The 22,153-nt window shown below is 47.6% G+C and overlaps 3 protein-coding genes across 3 annotated transcripts in view; 2 read left to right on the top strand and 1 right to left on the bottom strand.

The window, feature by feature from the left end:
* Positions 1 to 11,355, top strand: part of LOC8038393 (nucleolar protein 6) — a 103,907-nt gene extending 92,552 nt beyond the window's left edge. Inside the window, 11 exon segments of the mRNA XM_040223003.1 lie at positions 1,699 to 1,806; positions 1,809 to 1,823; positions 1,826 to 1,853; positions 3,903 to 3,918; positions 4,421 to 4,584; positions 5,539 to 5,691; positions 5,887 to 5,984; positions 7,827 to 8,041; positions 8,614 to 8,793; positions 9,698 to 9,799; positions 11,178 to 11,355. Coding sequence (XP_040078937.1) covers positions 1,699 to 1,806; positions 1,809 to 1,823; positions 1,826 to 1,853; positions 3,903 to 3,918; positions 4,421 to 4,584; positions 5,539 to 5,691; positions 5,887 to 5,984; positions 7,827 to 8,041; positions 8,614 to 8,793; positions 9,698 to 9,799; positions 11,178 to 11,318 — 1,220 coding nt within the window. The 3' untranslated portion in view covers positions 11,319 to 11,355.
* Positions 11,356 to 12,924: 1,569 nt separating this feature from the next.
* On the bottom strand, positions 12,925 to 19,703 carry LOC120840261 (EARP-interacting protein homolog). The gene is made up of 9 exons (XM_040210676.3): positions 19,319 to 19,703; positions 19,167 to 19,250; positions 18,719 to 18,854; positions 18,061 to 18,220; positions 17,863 to 17,959; positions 16,639 to 16,775; positions 15,685 to 15,852; positions 14,263 to 14,421; positions 12,925 to 13,164 (listed from the first exon to the last, which is right to left on the bottom strand). Exons 1-9 carry the CDS (start codon positions 19,358 to 19,360, stop codon positions 12,996 to 12,998), a joined length of 1,152 nt encoding a protein of 383 aa, XP_040066610.1. The 5' UTR covers positions 19,361 to 19,703; the 3' UTR covers positions 12,925 to 12,995.
* A 181-nt stretch (positions 19,704 to 19,884) lies between these two features.
* LOC120840260 (trafficking protein particle complex subunit 12) overlaps positions 19,885 to 22,153 on the top strand; it is a 34,280-nt gene continuing 32,011 nt past the window's right edge. The window contains exons 1-2 of the mRNA XM_042286666.1: positions 19,885 to 20,282; positions 21,232 to 21,514. Coding sequence (XP_042142600.1) covers positions 20,094 to 20,282; positions 21,232 to 21,514 — 472 coding nt within the window. The 5' untranslated portion in view covers positions 19,885 to 20,093. The remainder of the gene's footprint in view (positions 20,283 to 21,231; positions 21,515 to 22,153) is intronic.

Genomic DNA, 22,153 nt, shown 5'->3' with positions numbered 1-22,153 from the left:
TGGGTCCCGGCATCGCTTGTTTGGCATGATCCGTTGACTTCAAGCAGATCGAACTTCCGCTGGGTCGCCGACTTCTCCGATAAAACGCGCTTGCTTTGCTCCGATCGCTCGGCGCGCTGCGCTTGCTCGGCCGTAGAGTAGTAGGTAGAGTCGACGCGAGTGGTGCCGGCAAAACTTGAGCCATCCGGACCAGAGCTTGAGGCCGCAGCATCGTCAACGGGAAGGCTAGCCGATGGTCCCGGCAGATCCAATGCGTTCGGCAGTGGCGCAGATCGTAGCGGCGCACTTGCAGGTGATCTCTTCCGCTTGTTCCACGCACGTCGCGTCTTCCTCCCGAACGTCCGCCGCGTACTCTCTTTCAATCGAGAGTCCCCCGGCATCTCGATCGCTCGAAATAAAACTCCCGCAACTTCGTAGCGAGAAACCAACGATGTCCGACGCGAACGCGCGAACGTAAACGATTTCGAAACAACGTGCACTCAGCCGCGGAACGAGCAAAGCGACGGGCCAAAACGAAGCAGACGACGCTTCTCCACGCTCCCCTTGCGCTGCTGGAGGCGCGCGCGCCAAGAGGAGGAAAGGAGCAAAAGTGGAAAGGGGCGCGTCTTGGCCTATGACAGGCGCGCGCGGCACGACGTACCCGTGACGTACGCGCGCGGGCCAATGAGCAATCGTTATTCCGGTCGTGAAAACCCGCGAAATGCGGACGCTCTCCAAGGTTGTCGCGATAGTGAGTGGGATGAGGACGTAGGGAAGAGAACCAGCTCCCCAACAAGACCAAGATGGCCGCGATCCGACGATCGGTCGTGAAGCAACGCGGGCGCGCAGTTTGACTATTTTTTTGCGTTGGATTCGCGATTTGGGCGTCGCGGAGGCATCGTATTTATCGTTTTTTTTATACTTAGACGTCGAATAGGACATTGAAACTTCGCAGGCAGGTACTTCAGACTATATTCTATCCAAACATGTGATTTTTGAAAAACCCCAAATTTCGCGATTTTTTACCATTTTAAGACCCGCGTCTCGCCTTAAATATGGCGGCTGCCAGTGTTGCCTGATGGACTTTTGAAGAGGGTCCATTTCCAGAAATGAAATTCTCCAGACTTAGAATTAATGCAAAATAAAACATTCGTCATTTTTGCCGTTCGTAGCACGCCGTGCGACACCCTTGGCACAAACTCGACAGTGGTGCTTCTTGGCAGTTTGCCTGTGCAAATGATTAGCAAGCACCCAAATTTATGGCTAAATTTTGTGTCCCAAATGAGTGCATTTCAGCACACTATTTGTAGCTTTTCGATTCAAACATAAAAACGAGGAAAACCAGCAAACGCTCGTTTGTGCAAGCGGCGTTTCACTCTGTATCTCAAATGTCTATACGAGCGTTACAAGCTTTCCACAATCATGCTTTGCTGTTGCAGTCAAATTTTATATTGTATGTAAATTTTATATTAAGACTTTTTGTGTGTGCATCCTCCTTTGCTTTAAAACTTCCTGTATGCATAGTCCTTTTCTTACCTGCACTCTTGGGGTTGTGTTACGACTAATCTTCACCACCTCATTTGCCCCCCGACTTTCTGTTTATAAATTTACTCGCAGAAGCATTAAAATAGGTTTTGCAGTTTGTGTCGTGCCCACCATTGTGCTTGTTGAATGGCTAAAAGCCGACAGAAGCCAATCCTGTGGTTCCCCGACTTGCAGTGGTGGTGCACATGGAAGCAACGGGCAAGTGGCCCGACGACCTCGAAGCCCTCCGTCGGGTCAAGGCTGCATTTCACGTGACGCTCGCAAAGATGCTGCGGGAGAATGCCAAGCTTGTCACCACCGCACATCCCGAACACGTGGACGTTCTCAAGGTAGGCTCGAGCTTCCGACTTGCTTACGTGCGTAGAGGGAGTTGTTTGTTTTCTGAGTGCAACCAGGGTGGACTCTAGACTGCGAAGTAGTTTAGCGCAGAGGTGTAATAATGTGGTGAGTTTTCTGTAGTAATCTGCTTTGGGTGCATTGTTTCGGTTGTCTGCCTCGGAAATCGTCGGAAGTAGGTCGTCTCATTACCCGCCCTAGTCCACTGTGCTTTGGCACAGCTCACCCCGGACATTTAGCTATGGGTACTTTCCCGTTTGCTTCTGCACGGGGCCACCTTTAGCCTTAGCTGTGACTTTGACACTCGACCATTCAACAACCGTCCCTTCATGTAACCTAGGTCGCAGCATTTTCCGAATAAAGGTTGTGGACGGATGAGTTCACCCTGAGTGAAACCTTACAAACAAACGCATCATATTTGCACGTGAAACCCTGAAATAACATGATAAATCATTGTTACAATTAATCCTTTTAATCCTTTGCGGTCAGATACTCTGACCAACTTAATGGTAATTCCGGTCAGGAACTATTTTGGATGCGATTCCCTGGAAAAGTAAAATTATTTCACCTTACAAAGGTAACGTCTCACACTGAACGTAAGGACAGGAAAGTCCGGGAGATTGTGTACAAACTCTTGAACAATGCTTGTGGCGGGGTGGCTTCGCGGCCGCTGTCTTGCGCAGTCGTTTCATATTTATCACTACTTTCACTCAAGTCACAGAGGTCACCTCTCCATCATCTGATGGAGGGATACAGTCGTCCTCTTCACCGAAGTCGTCGCCACTTTCAATTACATCATGCAGATAGTTACATAAAATGAGCTTGGCTGGAACGTGGCTATAACCGTCGTGACAGCGAAGTTGAAATTTGTGCGCTTCTCTGTTGCGCAAAAAAACATACGACATAGAACATGTCTCTTTATTTTTTTTTAACTAGTCCTGCCCTTCAGGAGAAGCTCGAACCCTTTCAAAAGTGATGTGATTGAAGTGTTTTTCAAGAGATGGCATCACCAATCCATCAAAAAGACCGAAGGAGCATGTTTAAAAGGACGCGGGAACGCGTGTCAGGCGACGCCCGACTCCTGAGCGGGAGTGCGTTTCTCCGATGTCGAGCCTGGCCCGACACATGACCGCAAAGGATTAAAAAATGAGCACAATTGTTTTTTACTTGTTTATTTGTTATAATAAAATGCACCGCCACTTTAGGAAACTTATATCTGTGCTGTCCTTTCAAAGCTCTAAGTGTTGCTTTGTTCCAGAGGTCGGCATTTTAGGTCGCCCTCACTCACCCTCACCCTCACAGCTACACTCACGTTCAGCCGCTCACTCACCCTCACCCTCACGTCATACTCACCTTCAGCCCTTCACTCACCCTCACTGAACCTCACGGCCCTCACGCACTCACCGCCCTCACGCCCCTCACGCCCCTCACACCCCTCACCGCACTCACCGCACTCACGGCCCTCACGCCCCTCACTCACTCATGGCCCTCACGCCACTCACCGCCCTCACGCCACTCACCGCCCTCACGCCACTCACCGCCCTCACCGCCCTCATCGCCCTCACCGCCCTCACCGCCCTCACGGCCCTCACGCACTCATAGCCCTCACCGTCCTCACGGCCCTCACCGCCCTCATAGCCCTCACGGCCCTCATGGCCCTCACGCACTCATAGCCCTCACGCCACTCACCGCCCTCACCGCCCTCACGGCCCTCACGCCACTCACCGCCCTCACGCCACTCACCGCCCTCACGCCACTCACCGCCCTCACGCCACTCACGCACGGCACTCAGGCCAGCTTCAGATGGGACAATTTCGCCCAGCGACTTTACGTCGCAACACCAGCAACACGCGCCGCCCGCGATCACACGCAGCAACCAATTGCTGCAATTTGCCATTGTCATCATAAAATTTTATTTTTCTTGCACTATTTAGACACAATTACGCATTATAAACGTGTTTTTATGCATTTAAATCCCGTTAAGAATACTAATGCACCTTTCTGAAACAGTTTATTTCCAAAAAGGATTGATTTCAAACGAGAACCAAGTCTTTCGGTGTCGTCATCACCGGCATGAGGTATCACGTGAAAATTTTGCGTCCCTGATTAGATGCAGCCACTTCAAACGTATTCGAATTGCTTCGAGTTGCTTGCTTATTTCGAGCCGGACCCGATCTCAGCAATTCGTGTCGATCTAGGGAAAGCTAGAGAACAGCCAGCCATTAACACCAAAATTGCTGAGAAAGATGCTCGATCTAAAGGGGGCCTCACGCACTCACCGCCCTCACGCACTCATGGCCCTCACACACCTCATGCACTCACCGCCCTCACAGCCCTCACAGCCCTCACCGCCCTCACAGCCCTCACAGCCCTCACCGCCCTCACCGCCCTCACCGCCCTCACTGCCCTCACAGCCCTCACGGCCCTCACTCACCCTCACCTCACCTGTGAAGATGAGGGTGAGTGAGGGTGAGTGAGGGCCCTCATGAGTGAGGTTTGCCGAGGTATGCTTTGTTCACGCCTGTATAGTCTCTAAGGGGCAACGACGTTGAAAACGCAGGACGGCTTCGTCTTCCGGCTACGGATCGCGGCCCACAAGGAGATTGGCTTGGCTCGGCAGTCGGTCGGGCCGAACGGAGCTATTGCGATCAAGGACACTGACCTAAGCCGCAAGATTGAGTTTGAGACAGAGATCCTGCCAAGCCTGACGAGCACGCTGCACGGGTGAGGCGACGGTGGCTTTTATTATCTCTGTAGTTTTGAATGGTGATCTGCCCTGCAAAAAGCAATTGAGGAAATTTCTCTAGCATTCTGGGTGTGCTCTAATTTAAGGGGGGGGGGGACACTGGCTATAGATTTAACTTCTGAACTACTCAAGTGATTGGAATGAAAATTGCAGGGGAAATTTAACATAAGACGTAGGTGTATTGTGCAAATATTCAGCTCTCTAGGATAGTTTTACATACCTGCATAAGATACGTCACTTTTCATCAAGAAATCTCTAATATGCAAATGAAGCTATTGAGCACCGTTGTGACTACTTGAATATGAAGTGAGGGATGTGGGACTTGACATAGGACATGTCTGTCCTATGTCCATTTTTGAAAACAGTTTTTTTCCAATGAGGACTTCAACTTAAAACATAAATGAAGTAGATTGCCTGATTCCCCAGTAAATTTTAGTTCATAAACATCTTGATTGTGGTATCAGAATACTTTTACCCTTGAACAAAAGATTCCTTCATATGAAATTTGCAGCAAAAAGTGGAACTGAGAAAAATGCATTCAAACATTGAACTCTTTTACTTTGCTAAGGCCTCACACTGTTTTGAAAATATTTTATATTAATGTAACTGTTTGGCATATGGTTGTCAAATTTAGTGTAAGGGTGTATAAATAATTCCTAAATAAAAACCTCAAATTTAAAAAAAAAAAAAAAAATTGAAATTTAGGTTTATGTCCTGTAAGCAATCCCCTTTCTATGCTTACCTGCATTCCTCCTTTTAATCTTCAGATTTGGTCTTGCTGTTAGAAGGCATTGACCCAGAATGTCATTTTCTGCCTGACTGAAATAATAACCCCGAAAGAGCTTGCGCCTCTTAATTTTATGTTAGCACGGCCGTCTTCGAGCTTTTTCAGAGTCCCCTTGCTGAACCGCTGTCGCAATGCATCTGTGCAGGCTTCAGCAGCAGCACAGCACCTTCAGCGCAGCCTGCCGGCTCGCCAAGCGCTGGGTGGCCTCTCAGCTGCTGAGTGGTCACGTGACGGAGGAGTGCATCGAACTCCTGGTTGCTTCAGTCTATGTCGCTCCCGCACCCTACGCCGTTCCAAAGTGAGTGGGCCTGTTGGAATTTTTGGGCGGTGTATAGAGACCACCACAGGTTGGAAGTGCTAGTGGACCACTAGTCGAGAACGATGCAGTCAAGTGAAAAATAATTATATGTGAATGCAGGATTATTAAAATCTTGTGTGCTGTTCAGAAGACTTCAATGTGTTTGGAGTTTGTATGTTTTCTTCTCGGTTCCAGCTCCCCAAGACTGGGTTTCCAGAGATTTCTAGCGTTGCTGGCCAACCACGACTGGTCAAGGCAGCCACTTGTCGTCAACTTCGCTGGAAAAATCTCTAGTGAGTATTCATTTGGCCCTAAGAAGGGCATTTCATAAGGGGAGGGCTGCGTGGTTCAAGTTATACATTTATTAAACACCTCATTCAAATGAACAAAGAAGGTAGAAAAAACTAATGCGACAACACAGACCAGCAAGAATATGAAAAGCATTTTATAGGGTGGTCCAAGTCACCAGGCTCGATCTAAAATGGACCGTAAAAATCGACTTCTGTCGTAGCAATCTAAACTTTTCGTCAAAGGTGTATTTCACTGGTCGGTTTTTTCTTGTAAAATTACAAAGCGTAGCTCTTTCTGAAAAAAATAAGGCCAAGAAACTTGCCAGGGTCTACGGCGGGCAGCGATGCAGACGACAGGGGTCCAGTAGCGGGGTGTGTTTGGTGTTCGTTTTGATAGATGGCGCTACTTCCTTATCGCGACGGCTCGCGACCACCGTGGTTTATTAAAATGAACATGATCATTTTGAAATGTACCTTCGGTAAAAAAATAAATGCGGACAATAAAAGCAAAACTTGAAGTAAAAAAACACGTCTGCATAACGACGGCGCTTTTGCTGCGGATTTCGTCTGCGTGTCGTAAATAAAATAAAAAGTTCATAATTTTCAGTTGATACGATGGAATTGGGCAGGCTGTTCCATTCAACGATTGTCAGACAAAAGAAGCAAATTAGCATTTGTTGTGCATGTCTTTTCTAAGACCCAACTCAACTCGTGCTGTCACACGCAAGTTTTGTGGGGATTCTTTTATTTTTTTTTTTAATTCATTTATTCGTTGCCTACATTTCGCCCTGGGGGCATTATTGTATGGGGGTAACTTGCATGGAAACACAACAAATTCACAAATGGAAATGCAAAAAATATCAGTACATGCACAACAAGTAATGCTTGTAGCATGTACAACAGTACATGCTACAAGTAATACAATGTGCATCACAAAAAAAACTTAACACAGCATACACATATCTACTATAAGCTGCTAACATCAGTACAATGCAAAACAATACATTAGTCATGGTTCATGCTCATGTAAAAATGACTTAAAAGACAATCAAAAGTTTCATCCGAAGTCGAAACCACAGCTTCGGGGAGCCTATTCCACTGATTTATTGTTCATGGGAAAAATGACGATTGAAAAAACAAATGTGCGGATTGTTATTTCTCGTGTTTTCTTTGTGTGGTCTAATCTCTGGGAAGTAAACGTAGGAGGTTTTAGGTAGATGTTCCTATCATTGCTGGTACATTCACAAACCACTTTATCCAGAAAAGAGTACCTTGGTAACTTCCAACGAAGTTTGAGCGAGTCAGTTTAGAAAGAAAAGGCTACTGTTTTGTAATCAATGTAAGGTAAAATTGGTCACAAAATAAGCCTCACCAAGTTTAGGGGGTTGCACGCAAGAATGTTGTGGAAATTGCCTAGCTTAGACCTACCGACTTCGTCACCCGATAAAATTCATGCGGAAAAGCAAAATCCCAGAATGTTTTTGCCATTTGACATGGGTGCACGGCGGGAAAGCAAATTCCTGGAATGTGCATTTGCCACGACACTGGTGGACGACGGCCATCTCTCAGAATGTGCCTTTGCCACCAGACACGAGTGCATGGAGGCAAAGCCAACTCTCAGAATGTGCCTTTGCCTCCTGGCACTGGTGCACAGTGGGAAAGCCAGTTTCAGTATGTGCCTTTGCCACCCTGCAGTGGTGCGATGGTGCAAAGCCAACTTGTTGGATAGCCGTGGCTCAGAACTAGTCTCGCGAGAAAGCCAGCTTGTTGGCTAATTATGGCCGTAGAATTTTAGCCGCCTTTCACCCCCCTTTATTTTTATATTTTTTTCCCTTCCAACCTCAGAGGACGAGGAAGCAGACATCCACTCGACGTTTGTGGGTCAGAGGTCAACGCTTCCGCCCATGTTCCTTGCAACGCCCCTGGACGGTCAGCAGCGCTCCCGATGGACAGAGCATGCGCCCACGGGTCAGATCCTGCACCGCCTGGTTGCGCTGGCGAGGGAGTCGCTCCGGGTACTTGAAGGACAAGTCGCTTGTCCCCTTGAAGCAGACGTCAGAGTGAGCCCCTCTTTCGACTTCCTCGTTGTCCATGCAACGGACCTTTTTCAAAATTCACTGCCATCCGGTGGCTCAAAAAGCAGTTTTCGACAAACTAATGGCAGCCATGAAACTTCATTCCATTGGGCACCTTCACTTTCGCACCTCAATGGCAGACGAGGCTCTTCGATCACCTCGCAATTCTTGATTTGTTTCAGTTTTGAAGGTATCGGCATTAGAGCTGACTGGTACAAAGCGGAGACCCATCGGCCATTCATTTAAATTTCTGCCATTGAAAGGCTTTAGAGCCAAACTTTTGCAAAAAGATTGATTTGCCCATGCACTCCGAAACAAACGCTTGCAGCAGTCGTATCTAATTCATGCATCATGTCGAACGTAAAATAGAAGGGCTCTACAATTTTTGTGTCGGGCAATCGCAGGAAAATTATGATATGATGGTGATTGAAGTTGCCAGACTGAATCTCAAAAAGTGCCTACCGGACGGTCGGAGTGGAGGCCGTGGGTCTTGGACCTGTCGCTAACTGTACCGTTCGAGTTTGAAGCTAATTGTTTTCGTCTCTTATCCGACGCAGCAAATCTTTCGGCCGCCGCTGGATCCTTACGACGTCATCATTCACCTGGATGAGCGAAGGCTTCCCACAGCGCACCTGGCAGTCGACTGCAGCCACCGAACGACACTGAAACGACGGAAGGATGACTGCATGCCCGTCGTCGACTTCGACATCGCCGCACTTTACGTGCAGGCACTTCAGGTTAGCCGCTTGAGGTGTTTCAAATACGCTTGGGGTTGCAAATTTATAGTAGGCTCTTTCGACTTACCTGCACTAGCTGCACTCTTTTTTTTACATTTGCCTGAAGATATTTGTGTTGCGACATGCCCCACGTTATAGACCAGTTCACGAGTACAAGATTGTGCAAAGTAGGGAAAGAAAGCCATGTTGCGGGCGGCAGTTTACGAACATTCACTACTTTTTTTGTTACAGTGTAGCTGATCGAGACTCGTTATTGTATAAATAAAAGGTCGTAATTTTCTAGATTTGTTTTTTTCTTTTTTTTTCTTTTTAAGGAAAACATTTGCCCCTTTTAGAACCTATGTCTGAGACTGCCACTTGCCATATTTGATTTGCAAGTGCAGCCCCTCTTAGAGCATACCGGAAGCACACTGTCTTGCACTTAAACGCAGCGTGCTTCGCTTTTCTGCACCGGTGTATGCTGTGCAGGTAAACCGAACGAACCCAGTGAAGCATCGGGAAATGTGAAAGGCAGCGCCAAATATTCCTATGGCATCCGTGCCACTTTACAAACATTAGTGCAACGGAACCGAACACACCATTCTCATCTCGTCTGTGATTTTGGATTCGACCAGAGCCGTTCACAGAACGAGTTTGAGAAATGAAAAGGGGGCGAGGATTGAGCTTTCGGCCTCAGCAATGCTAAAAACGGAGGGGAGAGTTCTGCTCAGAGCCGCGTTACCACTTCAGGGAAACGCACACTCGTTGCCGTCGTTTGGTACCTCGGGGCAAATGTGACGACGACCGTTCCGCCCCCCTCCCCCCCGTCGCCGTGCGGGCAGTCTCGACAAAAGTCCACACTCTGCGTTACGTATGTGTGGGTCCCTGTTTGACTTTTTGCTCTTCCCCCTGGTGGCGCCTGCAGGAAACTTACGGGGATCTGGCCCTGTTCTTCTACGATCGTTACGGTGGCAATCTCGTCGCGGTCCTGTGGAAACCACACGCCTTTCAGCCACTACCCTTCAAGGTGAGGGCCTGTTTCGTGGCGCCAAGCTGGCAACAAGCGTTGGAACCGTCGCGCATTATCAAATCGGTTTTTCTTTTGCGTGCCTCCGGTTTTTCGTTGCTTTGTTCTACGTGCGGGTTCTCAAACTGGCTTCCCCAGAGTGCCCCATAAGGATTCCCCAGAATGTCCCTAAAAACTCCCCGAGCTCTCAAATGTCCTCAACCATCCCCGCCTCCAAGTGGTTTAGGCACTGTCTTAGTACACCTGAGCCGCCAAGATGTTCTAATTCATGGGCTAGACACTCCCTGTAATCTGCATTCTCGCTTGCGAAGCCTGTGAACTATTATCCTGTTGTATTGTGTCAATACAGCAGTATAACCCCATCTTCCATGAATGGTAATTAAGAACTCAAAAGGGTTTCTTGGCCGCCATTTGTCGTTCTTCGAGATAGAAAAGTTGAGTACCCCTGTTCTACGCTATGTAGGGACCCACAAATTCATAAAGAATGCTAAATTTCAGTAGACATAGCCATGTACAATGTTTTGAAGTTTTGAAACTTCAATTTTGCTCATCCAAATTGTTGTTTGCATTTTTTGTTGTTTTTTTTTAGGAAAAACTGCGGCTCTTTATTGAGAGCCATACCAGGAGTGACAAACAATGTAAAAATATATAGAAAAAAGGACATGCTCGGAAGAGCGGTCTAAGTTACTATACAGAAAGAATGTGCTCACAAAAGTGGTCTAATTAGAAATGTCTTTAATGGCATCGGTAAATTTGTCAATTGAAGAAAGTGTTACTACTTCATTACCTAGCAAATTTCATGTATTGCCAAAAGAAATCAATATTTGAAAACATTTCGTTTAAATTTGTACTACTGGATAGGTTTAATATGATCTGGTGGAGGAGAATGTGATATAAATATCAACATCAAGGTTAAATTTGCTACGAAGCAAGGAATACAAGTATTTTAATCTGCTAATTGTTGCCCTAGCTCCTAATGTTTGAACGTTGGCTCGTTTAAGCAAGGGCGATGTAGACATTGTTTCTGAATGCGTTGAGTAAATCTAACGCCCTTCTTTGGGACGCCTTCCAGTTTTCTCAATCCATCTGCTGTGTGGGGAAACCAAGCGTTTATGCCCAAGTACTGGCTTTGTTTCAACAGTTATCGTCTTGGCGCTAAGCGCACTACTTCCAAACAGAGGCCTTCCTTGACAATGTCTTGCATTAAAATGAGATTCAGCGCATCATTCTAAACCCCAAAAGATTTTAATTTAAAGATCCGCGGGAGCTCTGTCAGATGAGAACGGCGTTGTGGCTGTCATCTGTATTCGTATGTGTTCCAATAATTTTTGTTTATGCACTAGATTCATCTGTACCTCCGTGTATCTTTGCTGCACAGGTGTCCCAGATTGGAGGTCGGACGCTGAATGCAGAGGGCAAGATGGTACCCAACGTGGAAGCCGTCTTGGAGGACTTCAGCACCTTGGGGAAGGGACTGGTCACGTCGGTGGAGACACACACCTCAAAGTGGACCGTCTGACGGAAACCACATTAAAAATAAAAAGATTTTAATATCGCGCAAAGTTCATTTTTTTGTGTTTGCTTGTCTGTGGTTTTGCCTGTTCGAGGGACACAGACGAATATCACTCGCGTTTCGCGTGGCTGGCCGCGTGCCTGCTGGATAAGTGGAACCTTTAGTGCCAGTGGTTCTCAAAGGGGGGTCCGCGAAGCCATGCCTCATCAGTCAAGTCTGGCAATAAAAGTTGTTTTTTCTTAGATTGAGAAGAAACATTTCAATTTTTGGGTGACTTCTCTCATGTGTATGTCATTCAGAGAAGTCTACTTTACACTAGCCCTTAGTTATATCCATTTAATGAATCATTTTCATAATTAACCTTTCCCTCACCACGAAAGAGATCCTCCATCATCTCCGCTGATGCACAAGGAGTCCGTGAGACATCAATGGTTGAGAACCACTGCTCTAGCATAACCCGACACTTCACAGATGGTTTAAGTCTTCCTAAAATTGACTGGTTTGATGATGCTAAGCATGTTTGCAATTGCATCAATATGTTTAATTTTGCTTATTTATATGTTGATTATAAATTTGAGATAATTTAGCTAAATAATATTAATAAAAATGAATATGCCATCTTTGAGGTCTGCCGTGGCTGGCAGTTTGTTCTAGAAAAGTTTTTTTTAGGGGCAAAGCTCCTCAGGGCCGAGCCATGTCTGTCCACCGTGGGGTGCACGTGCTCCTGCTCGTAAGCTCGCGCACTCACGTGCTTGTGTAGGGAAAAAAAAAAAAAAAAAAAAAAACATCTCCATGTGATGAATGATGTTGATTGTGGCTAAGCCAGCTAAGCTCTGGTGGTGCTTGTCTGCGTAGACTGAGAGCCGCAGCATGCCGAGCCTTTCGTTCGTTCTCATCCATGTCAGAAAGAGAATGTGTGGTATGGAACGTGGTTATATACGCATTTGACCGCAGCGTGACATGGATGAAAACGAATGAAAGGCTCGGCATGCTGCGGCTTGGCGTCTACGCAGACAAGCACCACCAGAGCTTCACCCCAATCAACATCATTCACCACCGTGGAGATACGGTTGTTTTTTTCTCACCCAACCTAGTCTTGGGCATTTTCGAAAGTATTAGCAAAAACACCCAGTACATGTAACAATATTTTTTTTTTTACACCGAGTTTGCATACGTGTAACTTCTTTTCCTAAACTCGACACTCCAAGATCCCCTATTATATGTGGTCTCGTTATTTGTAGGCCAAAAAATAAGATTGTGAAACAAAAAAAAAGAAAAAGCTAGGAAAAAAAAAAGCCTGATGTAGTCTTCTAAATCTGATTGTCAAGTGTGTCGCATATATAGTAGAATCAAAACCTATCCATTTTAAAATGCTGCCGCTTAATAAAAACTAAATTGCAAGTGACCAGTATTAAGAAGCACTGCCCTGGAAAAAAAATAAAGCACTGCAAATAAGCAATAAGGGATTAACAGTATTTAATTTTTGTTTTTCAGTGTAGAGCGACAAAGCAGGTTGAAATTGGTTAAAACTCTAAATAATGTGTGGACAACTTTACAATACAACTACATACTTCCTTAGCTAATGAAATAAAATGCATACACCATGCAACGGTTCAGTCGAGGACGTGCGCCATTTTATTGGAGACGGACAAAACGCTTGAAACGGATGCAGGCGCCATTGAATCACAGGAGGATGCGGTACTTCTCGGTACGTGGAACGCGGTTCAGGACAAGCCGTCCGTCATAGCTGAGCGATGCAAAGAGCCAAGGGTCTGCTGTGGACCACTGCACTGCATAGACGCTGTCTTCATGCTCCTCGTAAGTCGCAATCACGCCGTCCTTCTCGCATTTCCTGCAACGAGTATTCCGGTTTTGACTAAGTCGCACGGTCGGGAGGCATGGAATGACCGGAGGGGGGGTAAAGACGAGAGCAGAACGCGGCGAATCCTAAGCACCAACATCAGTGGTCCCCAGAGAAAGAAAGACGAAACGTTGGGCATTCTTCATTTTGCCGCGACGAGTTGAAGTTGCTCGAGCGCTTGTCGACCTTATTAACTTTTATATGCAATGCATGATTCTGGTGCTGTGATGTTCTGCTGCTGCTTTGTGCAAATTAAGGCGTAGACCACCGACTGGGACCGCTAATGTCCACATCTATGCCCCACCGTTCCAAAGCAGCCCAAATGCTTGGGACCTTTCCTTCTAGGAAAGGTCCTAAGCATCTACGGGAATGACAGCTGAGAGGTGCCACCATCTAGTGGCAAGAAAGCAGCTGACAGAGACAATACCTAGCTTCACCATCTTTTTTTTTTTGTCTTTTCGACAGCAGTACAATATAATTTTTCGCCACGTAAAAGGACTACGTAAAAATTTAGTGCCTCATTTTTGAGCAGACGACACCCAAAGAAAGGCCTCATGTGGGCGGACAATAGTTTGGTAGTACTGCGACATCTTGGCGGAATATCGCTGGCACCACCGCTAAACCTGGCCGTTCTACGATGCCACCTACCGAGCTGGACCAAGAACCCAGCCGCACGTCTTAGACTCGACTACGGTGCCTGGAATGCATCTTCAACCGGCGCGTTCAGTGTCCCATACTGCCCGAGCATCAAAAGGGTCCCGTACTGGTAACAGATTACGTTTCGTGAGCCGACGTCGTGGACCTGACAATAGGTCATAGAAGTTCTGGCGAAAAAGGACAAGCGAAGGCAAGTGTCATGGCGTCCCAACTAGTGCCTGCCAAAGTTACTGCGTACCGTCGGGTCGAAGAGCGAGCTACAGTGGAACAGTCTGCCTTGTCCACGTTTGTGGACAAAGCAGACGCCGTGTCCACAATAGTGGACACTCAGAAATCGAGGGTCCACTCTTGGGGACACTGTAAATGCGCCGGTTGGAGACGCATTCCAGGCACTGCGACGCGGCAGTTTCTCTCTTTCACCCAGTGACGTACCTCTCTCTATTTTCGTCACCGCCTTCCTCCTCCTCGTCAACAAGGTGCCCGAATGGCTCTGAGGACACTGAGGCCACCCTGGACAGGGTCACTCTGGAGTCGCTGCTCGACGTCAGCACCAGCTGGTCGTGGAAGTGGTTGAAGCGCACGCTCCACACCCTGCAGGGGGTGAGCACAGAAGGGTGCTGGAGGCAAAGGCAAGCTTGCACAGCTGCAGGGCAGGCGACGCTTGTACCGCACTAATAACACCATCGACAGTGTTTCTCGAATGCGGGCCTTTAAACCGGCGATTTATAGAAGGGCTGTATTGTTTTGTTCCACCGCGGGTCATTTGAACAAAAGGCAGGAGTGCACTTTTCATTATGCAAAGCCAGTCAGAATAGATACATCACACTGGTCAGTTTCGTTATACCACCGTTGTCACAATGTGTTGTGGAAACTAGTCGTTTCCAGACGTGCAAAAACGTCGCTGCAGCTCTGCGCAGGCAGAGAACGAGATGGTACGAGCTGCCTTGGGCACTGGTATCTGCCTCCTCTGGACCACAGTTGTGGTGGTGCCATGCATGCGTGGAACGCTTAGCGATATCGGTCTATTGGGAACAGTTGCTGCGCAACAACGTGGCAGCCATGATGTCACTCTGACAAAGTGGCTCTAGCTTCAATGAGAGTTGCTCTCGGTGGAGTAAACAATGTAAACATACTAGTTATATGCCACATAAATTTAGCTCGAACGGTATATCGAGGAACCTTAATTTTAAGGGCTTGGTTGGTGCCTTCGATGAGCCCTTTCTGCTATGCGAGTGGTTTTGATGACAACCTTTCAGTCATCAGAGAAAAATAAAGAAATTGTCATGTGATGTTAATTCCCCAACTAAATTTAGCAGCGAAACTAGATTTATGTATACGTCATGTGACGTGATACATGACGTCAGTTTCTTCCTATATTTGGCGGTGAACGGCCGGACAGACGGACAAACTTTTGGAATTGGGGATTCCGTTAGAGAGCGTTCCACTACAGAAATAACGGAGAACATACTGGCAAGCTGGTCAACTTTGTTTCAAAGTCTTGGGTTCTCAAGATGTTGGAACCCATCCATGCTTTACAAAAAAACTGGTGAAGGCTCGTTTGAGCCAACTGCATTTCCCCACAAGGGTGCATATCCCAAACATAATCCAAACCCAAGACCGCAGATAAGCAAGAGAGAACACATACACGAAAATTCTCCACGAGACTTCTCGTGAATGTGTCGAGCTTTGCTTACCTGCTGTCCCAGGGTTGTGTTACGTCTTATTTTCACCAACTCGTTTGCGCCCTGACTTTCGGAGTGCATCTGGCTGTTGGCAAGGCTCTCTTCTGGGTTGCCGGCCTAGCCTCGGGGGAAACGCGGGTTCGGCGGCGCGTCGAAGGGAGTGGGGGCCCACCAGTGCGAGTGGTTGTCGAGGGTGAGGGCGGGAGCCCCGGGGCTGCGCACGTCCCAGAACTTGGCCTGGCAGTCGTCCCCACACGTCGCCAGGAAGTACTGCCGGTTGGGGTTGAAGTCCAGCTCTCGCACCAGCTGGCCATGGGCCCCCTCCAATTGCCATGCCTGCCTGCAACGTCCAATCCCACTTCGTGTCGCACCAACATGTTGCACTGCCCAGTTCTATCGTCGTGTTGTGCGGTGTCGGGCAGAAAAGTTGACCGCATTCTTTTCACTGCAGAAAAACTGTACGCATCACCGAATGCTCGGTCTCCATCCAAACATAGTGCTAGTGATCGCCACCAGACGCTAAAGTTTCGGCACTTCCATCCGATTAAAAAGTCGTAAACCATTTTCGGGAATTTCCAACGAGGAAATGGCAGCCCGCAAAGCCCACCGATGCTACACGAAAATAAGTGGCCTCTCCTGCCGGGAACAGGGCCCTATTTCCTCATTGAAGGTTTCCATAAATTACTTTTTCTTCTATACAAACCCGGTATATCTCGTTCCACTTGTACTGGCATACGTAACGTCTCGCTTACAAATACGAGCATTCTCCATTTTTACGTGTTGCCAGGCCATGTCAATGTTCTTCGAAGACCTGATGCTTCTACGTCGATGTGGTGTTGCTATATATGTTCCCACAAGACCTGTGTTCAACAGCGTCCAGCAGAACCAAAAACTCCGCCCTTCGATTCTCCGCCCATTCTTTTTGGAATTCACGAAATGCTCACGGATGAGGAAGATGACAATGTAAATCTATGTCTCGTTTACTTTTTCCTTGCTTTCATTTTCCATTTAGGGAGAAGTTTAATCCATTAAGACACTGCAATCGATTGGGACTGCAGTGTTTAGGCCTGAACAACTAACTATGGTCCTGCTATTGAGAAAGCCTAGTTTTAAGGAAAAGGCTCACTGCATGGAGCGGAGGTCAAAGGCCTTGACGCCTGTGTCCACGGCCGCTGCGACCAGGTTGCAGCTGTGGTGGGGGTTCCAGGCAGCACAGGTCAGCTTGGGGTTCCCCTTCAGCTCCACCGTGATGCACCCCGTGAGCTGAGAGTCGGTTTCGAAAGTCTTTGTAGTGTAGGCCTTGCAACACAGGCCCAAGCAACCTGAAGCTCGGTCACAATACGTCGAGCGCGACGACATCTTCCTTTCAGGTAGACCATTATCCGAGCTTGATGATGAGGGCGATTGACGTCGTCGTGCGACAAATACTTGAGTAAAATTACAGTTCAAACGACGTCATAAATCTCGATACCCAATTCCCCGCTGACATGTATCTAAGTGCGTCACGATATCATTTTTATGTGACTAGAGGTGAAACGGTATTCTGAATACAAACAGAAATGTGGAAGGAAGTATAAACTTGCTGCAGTATAAGATCTATGTATCCACGGAACAACAAACTGGTCAATCAGTAGGTGCCCCATTCCGCGGAAACCGTAGACGCGGTCACGTTTTCTACATTAATCTATTAAAACTTTTCAACCATAATAACGTAAAATATTGGGCAAGTGCCCACTCAAACTTTGGAGATAATTACTTGCAAAAAAATGGGGGATGGGCGCTTGTCCGGTCGTCAATTTTACATATAAATGTACTGCGCATATTTTCTGAGATCTTACAAATTTTGGTAATGGGTGCGTAATGTGTACTGGGGCGAATGCGCGGTATATGGTAGACCCTTTTCGAAATTTCAAAATGATGCATAGATTGGTCCTGCACTGTGAGCTCACATTAGACACGAGCGCTTCGCCAGCATTTGGAGTGAACTCGGATCGAAATGCATTTTACTTGAGTGCTGTGTCGAAGCTCAACAAGAACTTAGAACCAATCACCGGCTTCACGCCGGAAGCAATGAGACCAGCTAATGGTGGCTGTGCATAATATATGCATAATTTCACAACTTTGGAAAAGGTCTATTCACATTATAAAGCAAAAACATAGCAACCAGGAAGGACTGAATCCAGAACCACCGGCTTTTAAAATTGAGGATCACAAGCTTACAACGACTTTGTCGTGTCCATGACTGGAACGGTTTCAAAGCCGCTGTTGCCGACACTAGATGCAGTCAGTTTTCGAGAATGGGCCCTTTCTATTCAGCTTTAGCAAAGGCAAATAATGCAATTAGCCTTACCGTGGCCGACTCTCCAGCCGTGGCGAGATCCCAAATGAGCAGGTTGTTGTCTGCGAGCGACACTAGCCGGTTGCCTTCCATCGGCTCCCAAATGACGCTGTTAGGCAAAAAAATGGCGGACATTTTGTTGTGTAGTATATTCGGACACCCCTGCATATGGATTCTCCAGACGTCGGTTACAAGCGAAATAGGGCGTACCGCGGAACTTCGGTGCCATATTTACGGCACTCCAGTTTCGTCAGTTTCTCGAGGTACGGCAGCGACGCAGAGGTGTCATCCGGAGGAGACAGATTCCCCGCCGACGGGACGTCTGGCAACTTCCAAATGGCTGCCTGCATCTCGCATTTTCCGGTTTTCGCTGCAGTTGCGATGGCAGACAACAAAGAATGACAATCTGCTCTGGTGCAAATAACTCGCTGCACGACACAAAAAAAGGGTGGCACCCGCCTTGCCGATTTCGTAGCAGACGACGTTCCAAAGATTGAACTGTGATGCTCTTCGTCGTGCAATTCTAAAACTAACATTCAAATCTTCGGAGCTAGAGTAACGAGCGAGTCGAGAAGAATAATCCGGGCCAAATTAAGACACTACATTAGATTTCAAAATAAATTTTTTCTCAAAAGGCACTCCTAGATATAACGACTTCGTTGAAACTTTAGTCACTGACAGAGCGAGAATGGCAGGGCATGTCACGGGAACGGCAGTGAACGGCCTTTCTGCCGTTCTCACCTTGTGGGAGACTATATAGTCAGCAAGCTACAGTAAAGCAGGCTATAACAGGACTGCATGATGTATGCACTTTTCAATCGAAGGTAGGATGTATCTGTAAGGAAATATGCCCAATACCGCTACCTACAGATTTCATTGTAGCACGACGAAAACAGTGTCTTGTCTGTTGGCGAACAGCCCAGATGCCAAACCTCGCCGGCTCCATGGAGGTAGACTGCCTTATTCAACGAGTTGGTCTCTTCGTTGTACACTAAAACATGGATCTGCAAATTCGAAAGTCATAGCTTATTTCAAAAGTCAATGGTGTAAATTAAATTATGTTCGACTTGAGCTCGGCAGGTCAATCATTATATTTTACACAGTTTCTAGAGTGCCACATGCAACCCTTCTGAAACATACGGCAAACCTACAAAGTCATGCTGAACCCTGATTGGCTAGAGTTGAGGAAAGAACGTAAAGGTAGCCAATCGTATCAATTGTGCTCGTGTTGATTTCGAGCATAGACCAATGGGAGCTCGAGTTCTGTTTTGAGTAGAGCATGATTTGGGGATGTTCAATGTAGATGCACCAGTTACCTGATTCTCAGATTTGAGCGACTGTGTGCCAACCAGAAAGCAGACGATGTCGGTTTCAGCAGTCAGCGCTGCCAAGGACCGGGACTAGGGGATGTAGAATAAATAGACGGTCAATGCATGCTGGTTACCGACTTGTTTACCGCACTCTTTACCTGAAGCTCCAATCCATAGATGACAGCAGCTTCGTCTTCCATACCTTTTAAATTTTATTGGCCCCTCACGGACGAAGGACCAAGCTTAAATCTGATATCCCCCAAACGCGCCTACCTTCTGCAGTAGTTGTAGCACCCTACTGAATGCGATTACACGGTGTTCGATTGGATTGGATCAGCAGAATGATCTGCTCGAGGGTATATAAAATTATACAACTTGATTAGTATTGCTGTGACGTGTTCATGCTGTCTTGTATAGCGTATATTTGACACATTACTGCGACAACAGCCATGGAAACTGTCCACGCAGTTCGAGGAACCAGCAGAAGCAGAGTTAGCAGACAGCTTTGCCCGCCATTTTGAAAACTGACGTGCTAATGATGATGAAGATGAAAAACAAATTCAGCAACGAGGCGTTTGTTCAAAACTTAGCGACAGTCAACTCAAACTCGCCACAAATTTCATACGACAAAATTATATTTTTCTCAAGGCTTTGCGTTTGGCTAGGTTGAGTTTTCTGAACTGTGATTGTCTGATAATTATCCGATACGAAGCATGTAGCCATCATGATCCAATTGTATTCAATCCAATCCTGCTCGTTTGCAGTTGGCGAGAGCCGGTGGAGCGGTCATCGACGGTGTTTACATGACGTTTGTGCACCACCGGTGATCAGGCCACAATTCATTACGTTCGTGGTCAACTCCAACCAAACACACGGACCACACAACCCACGACTGTTCTCAGTCTGCCCCGTCGGCGCGTCGGACACGCAGCCATGTCCGAGCCCGTCGAAAGTTGCACCAGCAGCGGCCCGGGCGCCGATCCTGACTCGTCGCAGAGCTCGGTGCGTTGCGGCGACGACGACGACACGGCCAACATGGAGACCGTGGCACTGGACACCACCGACATCTACCAGGAGCTGGTGCAGGCCGACGAGGCCGGCCACGACATGAGCATAAGCCTGGTGAGTGTAACTCGTGTTGCTGAACGTAGTAACATACTCCACCCACCTCTGCGGCTGTTGTGTTATATTAGTGATCCTTTGCGACGAAATCTGGTGGCGTCCGTACGCAAAAACCCACGTAACTGTGGGGCGCGCGCCGCGCTATCGCTTTCTTCTCATCGCCGTCGCCCCTTGCGCGACCACGTCGATGCGCTGTCGCTTCCCCCTTGCCTCCGCCCACACTGCAGCAGCTTTGAAACTGCAAACGCAGCCGCCATTTCGGGACGTCTACAAATCGGAATATTTCAACCAAAGCTTCGCCAGACCATGACCCGTTCGCGTCTCGTCCAAACACCGCTTCGCTTCAAACCTGGTTCCCCTCGAGCAGCCTACATGACTAACGTCCTGCAACTCGCCCTTGTTCAGACCAAAGAGCCTTTTAAAACTCCACGTTCTTTCGTTATGAAAGAGAGTAAAGGTCCGTACAAGAAAGCAAGCGATCGTGTCTTCATCAGTTCCAATGTTTGCCCACCGGACACGTCTGCAAAGACAACAACATAACTCTGCAATCAATCACCAAAGTGTTTTTGTGTGTGTGTGTGTAAACATTGGAATGCGCTCATCAGTTGCCTGCTTGGCTGTCCGATGTGCGGAGTGGTCGCTTGTCCTTTGCACCCAGGTTGAACCGAAGAACAGCGTGAATTGAATGCTGGCAGATGTTAGGGGATCACATTTGGGTCTTTCGATTCACAATTTAGGTGTTCTAACTGCCACGAATTTGTTTTTATGTTTTCTCGGAAACTTGCTTTACAGCGTGCCATCACAAAAGTTCCTTATGTGCAAACCATGGTTGTAGTGCAAACTTACCTTGATGAAACACAGTTGCCTTCATATGATTGAAACAGGACTTCGTGGGGACTGCGGCTTCGGGGGACGATTATAATGAGCTGTGCACTTGCGTCTGCAACAGGATTCAGACCCGGGGAAGGAGGCGGACCTGAAGCGGTACTTTGCGCACACGCCGACGGATGCGGCCCCCTGCTCCTTCTTCGACTCGCTCTCGGTGAGCACGTCGCCCATGATGAAGAGCGTGTCGGAGGCGAGCATGGTCCAGGCGGCCAGCAGCGTCCAGGATGCCATCCCAGAAGCCTTGGCCCAGTCGAGGCCCCTGGAGGAGTCCGGTCTCTTCTTCTCGGTCGGAGAAACGCCCGGCGAAGAAGCCACAGCCGTCATCGCCCAGGAGGCCCTGGAAGGTAGCCGGGGCTTAGCCGATCTGCGGCAGAGCGCGTAGTTGGGCCAGTTGGCGCTCCGTCAAATGCAGCAAACGTGCGATAGCACTTGGTTGGGATTTTAACGAGTAACACTTCCTACCGAAATTTAGCGGCTAGATTTCTTCGCTAAATTTAGTGGGTGAATCACGACGTCGTTCGAGACCATGACGTCTTACGCCACCATGATGTTACGTGACACCATGGAGATTTCCCCAGTAAATTTAGTGGGGAAATTGATGTCACATGACCCGATGTCATGTGACTTTCAGGTGCTGCAGGTAATCTACGAAATAACCAAAGCTAGTAGAAACGACGTGTCCTGCATTCATTCTCCGCTTTGTCCTCTTGTCCTTGGTGTTTTACTTTTAAAACTAAAGGCCCGTTCGCTCAGACACGTTTGCTAAAGTCCGGGTTCTTCGTATCTCTTACGACTTAAAGAGAATGCATCGACACGCTGTCACCATCTATGATGTGATCCTGGAACCGCATTTCACTAGAGTGAAGCTTTTGCGGTTTTTGCGAGATTAAATGTGTGCACTATTTATGAGAAGTTATCGTTTAGAACATTGTCAAAAGTTTTTGGAAAGGATAATGTGTGTAAAATATTATGTCAGATGTGTG

Source organism: Ixodes scapularis, unplaced genomic scaffold, assembly GCF_016920785.2.
Source record: "Ixodes scapularis isolate PalLabHiFi unplaced genomic scaffold, ASM1692078v2 PGA_scaffold8__174_contigs__length_109621045, whole genome shotgun sequence".
In the NCBI taxonomy this organism is placed as follows: Eukaryota; Metazoa; Arthropoda; class Arachnida; order Ixodida; family Ixodidae; genus Ixodes; species Ixodes scapularis.
This window is presented reverse-complemented; position numbering and strand designations above follow the sequence as displayed.